Source organism: Coregonus clupeaformis, chromosome 24 (assembly GCF_020615455.1).
Source record: "Coregonus clupeaformis isolate EN_2021a chromosome 24, ASM2061545v1, whole genome shotgun sequence".
Classification (NCBI taxonomy): domain Eukaryota; kingdom Metazoa; phylum Chordata; class Actinopteri; order Salmoniformes; family Salmonidae; genus Coregonus; species Coregonus clupeaformis.
The window spans coordinates 48,862,797-48,878,541 of NC_059215.1; the positions used below are offsets into that span (position 1 = coordinate 48,862,797).

The 15,745-nt window shown below is 49.6% G+C and overlaps 1 protein-coding gene across 1 annotated transcript in view; it reads right to left on the reverse strand.

The window, feature by feature from the left end:
• Window positions 1-15,745, reverse strand: part of LOC121537712 (sodium-dependent neutral amino acid transporter SLC6A17) — a 50,892-nt gene that overhangs the window by 15,356 nt on the left and 19,791 nt on the right. Inside the window, exons 2-3 of the mRNA XM_041845314.2 lie at window positions 15,207-15,612; window positions 9,615-9,772 (exon numbers count right to left, since the gene is read on the reverse strand). Coding sequence (XP_041701248.1) covers window positions 9,615-9,772; window positions 15,207-15,504 — 456 coding nt within the window. The 5' untranslated portion in view covers window positions 15,505-15,612. The remainder of the gene's footprint in view (window positions 1-9,614; window positions 9,773-15,206; window positions 15,613-15,745) is intronic.

The window sequence follows — 15,745 nt, forward strand, 5'->3', positions numbered from 1 at the left end:
GAGGAGACAGAGAGGAGACGGAGAGGAGACGGAGAGGAGACAGAGAGGAGACAGAGAGGAGACAGAGAGGAGACGGAGAGGAGACAGAGAGGAGACAGGGAGAGGAGACGGAGAGGAGACTGAGAAGAGACGGAGAGGAGACGGAGAGGAGACGGAGAGGAGAGGAGACGGAGAGGAGACGGAGAGGAGACAGAGGGGAGACAGAGAGGAGACAGAGAGGAGACGGAGAGGAGACGGAGAGGAGACGGAGAGGAGACGGAGAGGAGACAGAGAGGAGACGGAGAGGAGACAGAGAGGAGACAGAGGGGAGACAGAGAGGAGACAGAGAGGAGACAGAGAGGAGACAGAGAGAGGTAGAACAATCCTTAGGTCTTTGTCAGAAACCTTTGTCATTGCTCAACCTACAAACATCTATTTTTGTATTCTGGTGTATTTATTTTGTTCATTTGATATGTCTATGTTTGGGAAACCCATAGCATTTCAGAGCTTCCGTCAACCAAAGGGTGGCGTAGTCTAGCTGGTTACACAAACATATGGCTTTCTTAGCCAACACACAACACACAAAGCTAAACAGGCAACTCAATTCACATTCTGTAGCCTTTATGTACAGGACCACTTCTCTGTGTTCTCTGCTCAGACACTAATGCAGCCCACAGCTGAAGTGTCTATGAATAATTGAAGTGCGTTCTTCCAGAAGTGTTCTAGCTAGTCCTCTGTGGTCGTATTTATAGCTTCTGGGCAGAGCTGAGCTCCTGGTGCCACATCCAGCCTGCCTCAGCCCTCAGGGCTGCATAGTGCTATAAGGCCTTCTGCACTGACTGCAACATCCAATATCCACAGTACAGCATACTACTTACAATGTATGCCCAATACGATGCTTCATTCTAAGATGTATGCCCAATACGATGCTTCATTCTAAGATGTATGCCCAATACGATGCTTAATTCTAAGATGTATGCCCAATACAATGCTTCATTCTAAGATGTATGCCCAATAGAATGCTTCATTCTAAGATGTATTCTCAATAGAATGCTTCATTCTAAGATGTATGCCCAATAGAATGCTTCATTCTAAGATGTATGCCCAATAGAATGCTTCATTCTAAGATGTATGCCCAATACGATGCTTCATTCTAAGATGTATGCCCAATACGATGCTTCATTCTACATTTACATTTACATTTTAGTCATTTAGCAGACGCTCTTATCCAGAGCGACTTACAGGAGCAATTAGGGTTAAGTGCCTTGCTCAAGGGCACATTTACGTCATTTAGCAGACGCTCTTATCCAGAGCGACTACAAATTGGTGCATTCACCCTATAGCCAGTGGGATAACCACTTTACAATTATACTTTTTTTTGGGGGGGTAGAAGGATTACTTTATCCTATCCCAGGTGTTCCTTAAAGAGGTGGGGTTTCAAATGTCTCCGGAAGGTGGTGAGTGACTCCGCTGTCCTGGCGTCGTGAGGGAGCTTGTTCCACCATTGGGGTGCCAGAGCAGCGAACAGCTTTGACTGGGCTTGAACGGGAACTATGCTTCCGCAGAGGAAGGGGAGCCAGCAGGCCAGAGGTGGATGAACGCAATGCCCTCGCCTGGGTGTAGGGACTGATCAGAGCCTGAAGGTACGGAGGTGCCGTTCCCCTCACTGCTCCATAGGCAAGCACCATGGTCTTGTCTAAGATGTATGCCCAATACGATGCTTCATTCTAAGATGTATGCCCAATAGAATGCTTCATTCTAAGATGTATTCCCAATAGAATGCTAAATTGTTATGCTAGCTAGTAGCTACTGTAGTGGCTATTGATACAGAGCCATCCAGCCAGCTTGCCACACCTGACTGGCTGACTGGCTGACTGACTGGCTGATAGACTGACTGGCTGACTGGCTGACTGGCTGACAGACTGGTTGACTGACTGACTGACCGGCTGGCTGACTGGCTGACTAACTGACTGACTGGCTGACTGGCTGATTTACTGACTGACTGGCTGACTAACTGACTGACTGGCTGACTGGCTGACTGACTGGCTGACTACTCACTGACTGGCTGGCTGACTGGCTGACTCACTGACTGGCTGACTCACTGACTGACTGACTGACTGGCTGTCTGACTGACTGACTGACTGGTTGACTAACTGACTGTCTGACTTTCTGACTGACTGACTGACTGGCTGACTCACTGACTGGCTGACTGACTGGCTGGCTGACTGTCTGACTTTCTGACTGACTGGCTGACTGTATGGCTGACTGGCTGACAGGCTGACTGGCTGACTGACTGGCTGACTGGTTGACTGAATAACTGACTGGCTGACTGACTGACACACTGACTGACTGGCTGACGGACTGATTGGCTGACTCACTGGCTGACTGTCTGGCTGACTGTCTGACAGACTGGCTGACTGACTGACTGTCTGTCTGTCTTTCTGACAGACTGGCTGACTGGTTGTCTGACTGTCTGACTGACTGGCTGTCTGTCTGTCTGTCTGTCTGACCTACTGACTGACTGACTGACTGGCTGGCTGGTTGTAGATGTAGCAAATGCAGACATGAGCCTGGTGATGTCACAAGCCCTGAGATCTAAAGTCAACTGTCACTCACTCTAGGCTAGCCTTTTTGTCCGTCAGTTAGCAACATCCATACTACTCCTTTCCACTACTGCTCCTGGACAGGAGGCAGTGGGACTCTGTTCTGCCTGAGAGGAGTGAGGATGGAGGGTTGTGACATTTGACAGATGAAAGGGACTGGTAGTGCTGATGTCTGCATGTCTGATTTGAACCTTCTAGAGACACTAACGTGGGAAGGACTTCTGAGGGAAGCTGCTAATGTCGGAAGGCCTTCTGAGGGAAGCTGCTAATGTGGGAAGGCCTTCTGAGGGAATCCGCTAATGTTGGAAGGCCTTCTGAGGGAAGCCACTAATGTGGGAAGGCCTTCAGAGGGAAGCCGCTAATGTGGGAAGACCTTCAGAGGGAATCCGCTAATGTCGGAAGGCCTTCTGAGGGAAGCTGCTAATGTGGGAAGGCCTTCTGAGGGAATCCGCTAATGTTGGAAGGCCTTCTGAGGGAAGCCGCTAATGTGGGAAGACCTTCAGAGGGAATCCGCTATTGTTGGAAGGCCTTCTTGTGATGAGGTGTGAATGAAGGAGTCAGGCGCATAAGGTAAAACACCGAAGTCCAGAGTTTATTCCGTTTACATAAATAAAACGCACCCAGCGTCAATACGAAACTATCACAAGGGAAATATTCCACCTTGGCAATAACAAATGGAAGAGTAGCTCAACCGAGCTACTCGCTCTCACAATGAAACAATCACTCACAAAGACAAGGGGAACAGAGGGAACACTTATACACATACTAATTGGTGTAATGAGCACCAGGTGTGTGTGATAGACAAGACAAGACATGACAAGTGGAGTGATGAGAATGGGATCGGCAGTAGCTAGTAAGCCGGTGACGACAAACACCGAAACCTGTCCGAACAAGGAGGGGAGGCAGCCTCGGCGGAAGTCGTGACAGTACCCCCCCCCTTGACGCGCAGCTCCAGCAGTGCGCCGATCACGGCCTAGGGGACGGCCAGGAGGACGCGGAGCAGGGCGAGTCGGATGGCGACGGTGGAAATCCCTCAACAGGGAGGGATCGAGGATGTCCCTCCTTGGGACCCAGCACCGTTCCTCCGGACCATACCCCTCCCACTCCACGAGATACTGAAGGCCCCCCACCCGACGCCTCGAATCCAGTATGGAACAGACCGAGTACGCCGGGGCCCCCTCGATGTCCAGAGGAGGTGGAGGAACCTCCCGCACCTCAGACTCCTGGAGCGGATAGCTACCACTGGCCTGAGGAGAGACACATGAAACGAGGGGTTAATAAGGTAATCAGGGGGAGTAACAACCTGTATGTAACCTCGTTTATCCTCCACAGGACTTTAAACGGTCCCACAAACCGCGGGCTTAGCTTCCGGCAGGGCAGGCGGAGGGGCAGATTCCGGGTCGAGAGCCAGACCCAATCCCCCGGTACGAAAACCGGGGCCTCCCTGCGGTGGCGGTCAGCGTTTGCCTTCTGACGATGCACGGCGCACTGGAGGCGAACGTGTGCAGCATCCCAAGTCTCCTCCGCGCGCCAAAACCAGTCATCCACCGCAGGAGCCTCGGTCTGGCTCTGGTGCCACGGTGCCACGGTGCCAGGACCGGTTGGTAACCCAAAACACATTGGAAGGGTGTTAGGTTAGTGGAGGAGTGGCGGAGAGAGTTCTGAGCGTATTCTGCCCATGGCAGGAACACCGACCACTCCCCGGCCAGTCCTGACAGTAGGTCCGCAGGAACCTACCCACATCTTGATTCACCCTTTCCACCTGCCCATTACTCTCGGGGTGAAATCCAGAGGTCAGGCTGACCGAGACCCCAGACATTCCATGAACGCCTTCCAGACTCTAGACGTGAACTGGGGACCTCGGTCGGACACTATATCCTCTGGTACCCCGTAATGCCGGAAGACATGAGTAAACAGAGCCTCCGCAGTTTGTAGGGCCGTGGGGAGACCGGGCAGAGGAAGGAGGCGGCAGGACTTCTAAAAGCGATCCACAACGACCAGGATAGTGGTGTTACCTCGGGAGAGGGGAAGATCAGTATGAAAATCAATACTAAGGTGAGACCATGGTCGTTGTGGAACTGGTAAAGGTTGTAGCTTACCCGCTGGGAGGTGCCTAGGTGCCTTACTCTGGGCGCACACTGAGCATGAGGAAACATACACCCTCACGTCCTTAGCCAAGGTAGGCCACCAGTACTTCTCGGTCAGGCAGCGCATTGTACGACCGATACCTGGATGACCAGAGGAGGGTGTCGTGTGTGCCCAGTAGATCAGACGATCACGGATAAGCGCAGGCACGTACTGCAGCCCAGATGGACACTGCGGTGGAGATGGATCTGTGCGTAATGCCTGCGTTATATCCGCGTCCATCGCCCATACTACCGGCGCCACAATGCATGAGGCCGGGAGTATGGGGGTGTTGTCACTGGGCCTCTCCTCTGTGTCATACAGCCGAGACAGTGCGTCTGCCTTCACGTTCTTCGTACCCGGAATGTATGAGAGTGTGAAATCAAACCGGGTGAAGAAGAGGGCCCACCTGGCCTGGCGAGGATTCAGCCTCCTCGCTGCCCGAATGTACTCCATGTTACGGTGGTCTGTCCAGACGAGGAAAGGGTGTTTCGCCCCTTCGAGCCAATGCCTCCACACCGTCAAAGCTCGGACAACAGCCAGCAGCCCCCGATCACCAACGCCGTAGTTCTGCTCCGCCGAGCTGAGCTTCTTCGAAAAGAAGGCACAGGGGCGGAGCTTGGGTGGCGTGCCCGAGCGTTGGGATAAGACAGTGCCTATCCCTACCTCGGACGCATCCACCTCCACTACGAACGGTAGTGATGAATCGGGGTGAGCCAGTACCGGGGCTGAGGTGAACAGACCCCGCAATCTACTGAAGGCCAAATCGGCCTCAGCAGACCAGCGGAGCTGGGACGGCCCACCTTTCAACAAGGAGGTAATGGGAGCTGCGACCTTGCCAAAAACCTGAATAAACCTCAGATAGTACTTGGCAAAGCCAAGGAAGCGCTGCACCTCCTTCACCGTGGTTGGAGTCGGCCAATTACGCATGGCTGAAATGCGATCTCCCCCCATCTCCACACCTGTGGTAGTAATGCGGTATCCGAGGAAGGAGATTGACTGCTGGAAAAATTCACACTTCTCTGCCTTGGCATAAAGATCATTCGCCAGCAGCCGGACCAGTACCTTGCGAACCAGGGACACATGCTCAGCGCGCGTAGCGGAATACACCAGGATGTCATCGATGTAGACCACCACACCGCGACCAAGCATGTCTCGAAACACCTCATTCACAAAGGACTGGAAAACGGATGGAGCATTCATCAAACCGTAGGGCATCGCCAGGTATTCATAATGCCCCAAGGTTGTGCTGAATGTGGTTTTCCACTCATCCCCTTCCCGAATACGCACCAGATTGTAGGCACTCCTGAGGTCTGATTTGGTGAAAAAACGGGCTCCAGGCATTGACTCAGTCACTGAAGAAATGAGGGGAAGAGGATAACTAAATCGTACAGTCACCTTATTCAGTGGTCGATAATCAATGCACGGGCGTAAACCGCCATCTTTCTTCTTCACAAAGAAGAAACTTGAGGAAGCAGGTGAAGTGGGGGTACCGTCTGGACTTTCCACCGTGGTCGCACCAACAGAAACACCTAGACACCTGGATTGTCCCTTCGTGCCACCAGAGTGGCACTGTCGCTGTCCTCCTGCCCTCTCTCGACTGGCGGCTCCCCCCAGCTCCATCTGCTCGGGATCAGAGTCGTCCGGAGAGGGAACGGGCAGACCCCTACCAGGACGTCCTCTGGCTGCTAGCAGATTGTCCAGCCGGATGGCCATGTCCACCTGTTGGGAGAACGATAGCATGGCATCACGGCAGGCTAGCTCCCGTCTGACGTCCTCCCTTAGGTGATGGAAATGGTCGATCAGGGCCCGCTCGTTCCACTCGGACCCCGCTACCAGCGTCCGGAACTCCAATGCGTAGTCCTGTGCGGTCCTCGTCCCCTGCCTCAGATGGACCAGTCGTTCGCCCGCCTCTCGACCCTCAGGTGGGTGATTGAAAACGGCCCGAAAGAGGCGAGCAAACTCCCCGTAGTCCTCCAACACGGCACCTCCATCGTTCACACCGCGTTGGCCCACTCCAGGGCTCTCCCACAAAGGCAGGAAACGAGGACGGATACCTTCCCCGCTCCAGTGGCGCCGGCCTGATGCTGGAGAAATACAACTCTAGTTGGAGCAGAAATCCCTTACAACGCACTGCCGTCCCATCAAACGCCGGTGGCCGGGATATCTGGATCCCTCCAGGGGCTGGGATGTAGGTGGCTGGATCCGGTTAACCAGCTGGTCTCGATAGATCAGGTCCTCTCCTCTCCAGGCGTTGTACTACCTGAAGAACCCGATCCATCGCTTCCCCCAAGCTGGCCAACATCGAGGAATGCTCCTGGACCCTTGCCACAACTCCAGGCATGCGGTCTTCTCCTGCTGACTCCATTCAGCGGGTGAGTGATTCTGCGATGAGGTGTGAATGAAGGAGTCAGGCGCATAAGGTAAAACACCGAAGTCCAGAGTTTATTCCGTTTACATAAATAAAACGCACCCAGCGTCAATACGAAACTATCACAAGGGAAATATTCCACCTTGGCAATAACAAATGGAAGAGTAGCTCAACCGAGCTCCTCGCTCTCACAATGAAACAATCACTCACAAAGACAAGGGGAACAGAGGTAACACTTACTAATTAGGGGAATGATCACCAGGTGTGTGTGATTGACAAGACAAGACATGACAAGTGGAGTGATGAGAATGGGATCGGCAGTAGCTAGTGAGCCGGTGACGACAAACACAGAAACCTGCCCGAACAAGGAGGGGAGGCAGCCTCGGCGGAGGTCGTGACACTTCTGAGGGAAGCCGCTAATGTCGGAAGATCTTCTGAGGGAAGCTGCTAATGTGGGAAGGTCTTCTGAGGGAAGCTGCTAATTTGGGAAGGTCTTCTGAGGAAAGATGAGCAAAATGTCTCATCAGACCACGTCTGTCAGGTATACTGAGACAATGAGATCAAAACTGCTTTTTCATTTCCTGGTGAATGGTGTATATTTGGGACAGGCTTGGCTGCTTGTCGGAGGACAATAAACTATTCTATTCTTGCATTGCCAGATAGCATAATCTTGAACCTAGAACTCTGGGAGCAAGGATAGCTAAATTTATTTGTCACATGCTTCGTAAACAATAGGTGTAGAATAACAGTGAAACGCTTACTTACGGGTCCTTTTTTCAACAATACAGAGTTGAAGATAATAAAATCATAAGAAATAGAAATAGTAACACAAGGAAGAAATACATAGAGTGAATAATGAATAACAATGACAAGTAAAAATAACATATACAGGAAGTACCAGGTAATAACATGGCTATATACAGGAAGTACCAGGTAATAACATGGCTATATACAGGAAGTACCAGGTAATAACATGGCTATATACAGGAAGTGCCAGGTAATAACTTGGCTATATACAGGAAGTACCAGGTAATAACATGGCTATATACAGGAAGTACCAGGTAATAACATGACTATATACAGGAAGTACCAGGTAATAACATGGCTATATACAGGGAGTACCAGGTAATAGCATGGTTATATACAGGAAGTACCAGGTAATAACATGGTTATATACAGGAAGTACCAGGTAATAACATGGCTATATACAGGAAGTGGCAGGTAATAACATGGTTATATACAGGAAGTACCAGGTAATAACATGGCTATATACAGGAAGTACCAGGTAGTAACATGGCTATATACAGGAAGTACCAGGTAATAACATGGCTATATACAGGAAGTACCAGGTAATAACATGGTTATATACAGGAAGTACCAGGTAATAACATGGTTATATACAGGAAGTACCAGGTAATAACATGGCTATATACAGGAAGTACCAGGTAATAACATGGATATATACAGGAAGTACCAGGTAATAACATGGCTATATACAGGAAGTACCAGGTAATAACATGGCTATATACAGGAGGTACCAGGTAATAACATGGCTATATTTTAGGAAGTACCAGGTAATAACATGGCTATATACAGGGAGTACCAGGTAATAACATGGCTATATACAGGAAGTACCAGGTAATAACATGGATATATACAGGAAGTACCAGGTAATAACATGGCTATATACAGGAAGTACCAGGTAATAACATGGCTATATACAGGAAGTACCAGGTAATAAAATGGCTATATTTTAGGAAGTACCAGGTAATAACATGGCTATATACAGGGAGTACCAGGTAATAACATGGCTATATACAGGACATACCAGGTAATAACATGGCTATATACAGGGAGTACCAGGTAATAACATGGCTATATACAGGGAGTACCAGTAACAAGTCGATGTGCAGGGGTAAGAGGTAATAACATGGCTATATAAAGGGAGTACCAGTACCGAGTCCATGTGCAGGGGTACGAGGTAACTGACGTAGCTATGTACATATAGGCAGATATAAAGTGATTAGAAAACAGGATAGATAATTAACAGTAGCAGCAGCTGGTAGCCATTTGATTAGCTATTTAGCAGTCTTGTTTAGCAGTCTCGTGGCTTGGGGTGGAAGCTGTTCAGGGTCCTGTTGGTTCCAGACTTGTTGCACTGGTACTCCTTGCCGTGCGGTAGCAGATAGAACAGTCTGTGGTTTGGGTGGCTGGAGTCTTTGACAATTTTTTGGGGCATTCCTTTGACACCGCCTGGTATAGAGGACCTGGATGGCAGGGAGCTTGGCCACAGTGTAGCGCCTTGCGGTCGGGTGCCTTGCAGTTGCCGTACCAAGCGGTGATGCTCTCAACGGTGCAGCTGTAGAACGTTTTGAGGATCTGAGGGCCCATGCCAAATCTTTTTAGCCTCCTAATGGTGAAGAGGCACTGTCGTGCCCTCTTCACAACTGTGTGGGTGTGTGTGGACCATGTTAATTCCTTAGTGATAAGGACACCAAGGAACTGTGTGTGTGTGTGTGTGTGTGTGTGCATCTCACCATTAGACTGGAGACCCCGATGCCTCCTAGCTGAGGGTAAACATAGTTCCACACTCCAATGCTCCCACGCCGGATCCTCTGTCCCACCGCCAGCTCCAGAAAGAACAGAGGGATCCCAATGAGGATGAGGAGGATGAAGTAGGGGACCAGGTACGCACCTGAGAGAGGAGGGGGGGAGGGAGGGGGGAGGAAAGGAGAAGTGGAGGAAAGGAGAAGTGGAGGAGAGGGAGAGGGTAAATTACAATCATTAAAGGTCATATTGAAACAGCCTTCTGGAGGGAAGGAAAAGCTCATGCCAACCAAAACAAAGCCAGACTACTTTGTGATGGTCATGTCCTCTATTAGCCTGCCACAGTGAGTCAGTCAGTCAGCCAGTCAACCACCTCCTGTCTCTCTCTCTCTCTTCGTCTTCCACTAAACTGTACCTCTCTACTCTCCCTCTTTTAGCTCCACTGTGCACATAGAGCATCATCACTCACTAACAACAAGTCCAGTTGAGAGAGAAGACAACGTGACGTCAACACAGTGTAGCGGCACCATGGGGAGAGAGAGAGAGAGAGGGGGAGAGAGAGAGAGAGAGAGAGAGAGAGAGAGAGAGAGAGAGAGAGAGAGAGAGAGGGAGAGAGAGAGAGAGAGAGAGAGAGAGAGAGAGAGAGAGAGAGAGAGAGAGAGAGAGAGAGAGAGAGAGAGAGAGAGAGAGAGGAGAGAGAGAGAGAGAGAGAGAGAGAGAGAGAGAGAGAGAGAGAGAGAGAGAGAGAGAGAGAGAGAGAGAGAGAGAGAGAGAGAGAGAGCGAGAGAGCCTGGACTTGAGGCTACAATGGTGTCAGGTTTCACTGGGATACACACATACATGTTCCATTTAGCCTATTTATATATATATATATAAAGAGAAAGATCAGAGAGGAACGAGACAGTGAGATATGAAACCTAAGATGGTCGCTCTCACTCTGTGATGCGTATCCAGTACATGCGTGCACACACTTCACTTTTAGCAGAGATGGTTGAGAACTGGAGGGACCTCCATGACTACTTCCTCAGGGATGGATGAGAACTGGAGGGACCTCCATGACTACTTCCTCAGGGATGGTTGAGAACTGGAGGAACCTCCATGACTACTTCCTCAGGGATGGTTGAGAACTGGAGGGACCTCCATGACTACTTCCTCAGGGATGGATGAGAACTGGAGGGACCTCCATGACTACTTCCTCAGGGATGGATGAGAACTGGAGGGACCTCCATGACTACTTCCTCAGGGATGGTTGAGAACTGGAGGGACCTCCATGACTACTTCCTCAGGGATGATTGAGAACTGAAGGGACCTCCATGACTACTTCCTCAGGGATGGTTGAGAACTGGAGGGACCTCCATGACTACTTCCTCAGGGATGGTTGAGAACTGGAGGGACCTCCATGACTACTTCCTCAGGGATGGTTGAGAACTGGAGGGACCTCCATGACTACTTCCTCAGGGATGGATGAGAACTGGAGGGACCTCCATGACTACTTCCTCAGGGATGGTTGAGAACTGGAGGGACCTCCATGACTACTTCCTCAGGGATGGTTGAGAACTGGAGGGACCTCCATGACTACTTCATCAGGGATGGTTGAGAACTGGAGGGACCTCCATGACTACTTCCTCAGGGATGGTTGAGAACTGGAGGGACCTCCATGACTACTTCCTCAGGGATGGATGAGAACTGGAGGGACCTCCATGACTACTTCCTCAGGGATGGTTGAGAACTGGAGGGACCTCCATGACTACTTCCTCAGGGATGGTTGAGAACTGGAGGGACCTCCATGACTACTTCCTCAGGGATGGATGAGAACTGGAGGGACCTCCATGACTACTTCCTCAGGGATGGATGAGAACTGGAGGGACCTCCATGACTACTTCCTCAGGGATGGATGAGAACTGGAGGGACCTCCATGACTACTTCCTCAGGGATGGATGAGAACTGGAGGGACCTCCATGACTACTTCACCAGGGATGGTTGAGAACTGGAGGGACCTCCATGACTACTTCCTCAGGGATGGATGAGAACTGGAGGGACCTCCATGACTACTTCACCAGGGATGGTTGAGAACTGGAGGGACCTCCATGACTACTTCCTCAGGGATGGTTGAGAACTGGAGGGACCTCCATGACTACTTCCTCAGGGATGGTTGAGAACTGGAGGGACCTCCATGACTACTTCATTATCCTGAGCTGGCTGGTGTGTTTACGGGCATATTCAATCTCTCCCTATCCCAGTCTGCTGTCCCCACATGCTTCAAGATGGCCACCATTGTTCCTGTACCCAAGAAAGCAAAGGTAATTGAACTGAACGACTATCTCCCCGTACCACTCACCTCTGTCATCATGAAGTGCTTTGAGAGACTAGTCAAGGATCATATCACCTCTACTTTACCTGCCACCCTAGACCCACTTCAATTTGCTTACCGCCCCAATAGATCCACAAACAATGCAATCTCCATCACTCTGCACACTGCCCTATCCCATCTGGACAAGAGGAATACCTATGTAAGAATGCTGTTCATTGACTATAGCTCAGCATTCAACACCATAGTACCCTCCAAGCTCATCATTAAGCTCGAGGCCCTGGGTCTGAACCCCGCCCTGTGCAACTGGGTCCTGGACTTCCTGACGGGCCGCCCCCAGGTGGTGAAGGTAGGAAACAACACCTCCACTTCGCTGATCCTCAACACTGGGGCCCCACAAGGGTGCGTGCTCAGCCCACTCCTGTACTCCCTGTTCACGCATGACTGCGTGGCCAAGCACGCCTACAACTAAATCATCAAGTTTGCAGTAGACACAACAGTAGTAGGCTTGATTACCAACAATGACGAGACAGCCTACAGGGAGGAGGTGAGGGCTCTGGGAGTGTGGTGCCAGGAAAATAACCTCTCTCTCAATGTCAACAAAACAAAGGAGAATATCGTGGACTTCAGGAAACAGCGGAGGGTGCACCCCCCTATCCACATCGACGGGACCACAGTGGAGAAGGTGGAAAGCTTCAAGTTCCTTGGCGTACACATCACTGACAAACTGAAATGGACCACCCACACAGACAGTGTGGTGAAGAAGGCGAAACAGAGCCTCTTCAACCTCAGGAGGCTAAATAAATGTGGCTTGGCACCTAAAACCCTCACAAACGTTTACAGATGCACAGTTGAGAGCATCCTGTCGGGCTGTATCACCACCTGATACGGCAACTGCACCGCCCGCAACCGCAAGGCTCTCCAAAGGGTGGTGTGTTCTGCTCAACGCATTACCGGGGGCAAACTACCCGCCCTCCAGGACACCTACAGCACCCGATATCACAGGAAGGCCAAAAGATCATCAAGGACATCAACCACCCGAGCCACTGCCTGTTCACCCCGCTATCATCCAGAAGGCAAGGTCAGTACAGGTGCATCAAGGCCATCAGACTGTTAAACAGCCATCACTAGCATATTAGAGGCTGCTGCCTATAGACATAGACTAGAAATCACTGGCCACTTTAAGAAATGGAACACTAGTCACTTTAATAATGTTTACATATTTTGCATTACTCATCTCATATGTGTATACTGTATTCTATACTATTCTACTGTATCTTAGTCCATGCCGCTCTGACATCACTCATCCATGTATGTATATATTCATAATTCATTCCTTACTTAGATTTGTGTGTACTGGGTATATGTTGTGAAATTGTTAGATATTACTGCACTGTCGGAGCTAGAAGCACAAGCATTTCGCTACACCCGCAGTAACATCTGCTAAACACCTTTATGCGACCAATAACATTTGATTTGATGGCTGGTGATGCATGGTAACATAGTATGACTGCTTCATTGTCCTCCAAGCAAATAGTGTTACTGTCACATTACAGAGAAAATACATCTGCAGCATTGAAGCTTTATGTATCTCTCATTTCCTGAATGCCACGTGCAGCTTATTGCAGAATGCCTAATGCACTCAATTATGACATTTACATTTTAGTCATTTAGCAGACGCTCTTATCCAGAGCGACTTACAATTAGTGAATACATATTTTTTTATACTGGCCCCCCATGGGAATCGAACCCACAACCCTGGCGTTGCAAACGCCATGCTCTATCAACTGAACTACATCCCTGCCGGCCATTCCCTCCCCTACCCTGGACAACGCTGGGACAATTGTGCGCTGCCCATGAGTCTCTCGGTCGCGGCCGGCTGCGACAGAGCCTGGATTCGAACCAGGATCTCTAGTGGCACAGTTAGCACTGCGATGCAGTGCCTTAGACCACTGCGCCACTCAGGAGCCCAGTATCTGTTCACAGAGCTGACACAGTGCAGTGTTTAGGGTAGGACAGTATCCCAGTGGAGGGTAATACCAGGGTATACTAGGGTACTATAGTACTAGGGTATACTAGGGTACTATAGTACTAGGGTATACTAGGGTACTATAGTACTAGGGTATACTAGGGTACTATAGTACTAGGGTATACTAGGGTACTATAGTACTAGGGTATACTAGGGTACCATAGTATTAGGGTATACATTTATCTCAAGGCATCCCTTTAAATACGGTGTACGTTTTAGTTGTAATTTTGTCGACAGTCTCGTTAGAATATATCGAGAGAACGGGGTCAGAATATTAGGTAGGGATCGATTAAAAAGAAACCTAAATATATGCATATTCGTATTCCGTTTCAGCACCAATTGGAATATAAAAATAAAAAAAACTCTGATCTTGTAGACTAGTTAGGTTTAAGAAAGTAGCTATGAATCATAAAAAACTGGTTTGGAGAGCCTTTTATGCATGAAAGAAAGAAAACGATTGTTTGATTCATTCATAAAATGGCCACATTCAGTTTTTCAACCCATGGTAATGTTGGGTTGTGTACATATAATTATAATAGGGAGAATAGTGTACAATAGTAGGCTGTACCCTCGTCTGTTGCCTGCACTGACCATGGAACTGTGTGATGGCACAGCCAAGTATTGCGCCTTCAGTCGGGTTCAAACTGTTACGGAATGGTCTGCGCCCCACTCCACAATGATTTAACTATCCATACATTTAGTTTGATATTATGAACTGTTACTAATGATCTTCAGCAACAACCTCACGCCCATGACTGCGTTTACAGAGGAAGCAAATTAATGTAAAAGAAACAATGCAATTAAATGGAATGATTATGTAGGCTATACCAACCGAACGGAACTAACAGTAAATTGGCAGTTTGGTTATTAGGCCTACTGATGGTCGATACTGATAGTGGCTAATATTTAACATGATAGAAACAGGAACCTCTTACACTGTCGTTGCCACCTGCTCTCCATTGTGTAGATGTCCTGGGAGGCTGATCCACAGCACGTTAAGTCATGATAGAAGCATATTTTCCATCCTGCTAAATTGGGTCCTGTCACCCAATATCACCCATAGGAGCTGGAGGGTTATAGTTGTCTATGTCTGAACCCTGATTGTGAACGTCATCCTTACTGTCATCAACATCATCACCATCATCATCATTATAACACAGTTCACTTAGGTCAAATAAAGATACACTGGGTTCTCCACATTATTCCCCATCAGAGACTACAATACCCAGAATCTCCAGTACCCACCTCCTCCGTTCTTCTGACACAGGTAAGGGAACCTCCAGACGTTGCCCAGGCCTACAGAGAACCCAACCTGGGCCAGGATGTACTGCAGCTTGCTGTTCCAGGCCGGCCTCCCCTCCTCATCCCCTGGGGAAGGCAGCAGGCCCTTGCCCATGGCTGGCTGGGCCCCGGGGCTGAGGCCCATACTCATCCGGCTGCTCTTATAGTCGAGGGGCTCGGCCAGGGTCAGGAGGTCCGCCACTGACTCAGTGACGGGCTCACTGTAAGGGATACCCAGGGTCACCTTGCTGTTCTTAAGCATGGTGGCGGTGGGTGGTAGGAGTCTGACGGCTAGGGTCAGAGATGTTCAGAGGGTAGAATCCACAGAGATGTGAAGGAGACAGTTGGGGTGCGCTGCTTTGTCCAGAATCTGTGAAGAGAAAGGTTTAGAGATGGTTACTATATTGAATAAACTGTATTATCTACAAGACCAAGGTGAAAGTATGTTATTTCTGTTGGGCACTATTTCTGTGCATGAGTGGAACATTGTATTACAAACCACA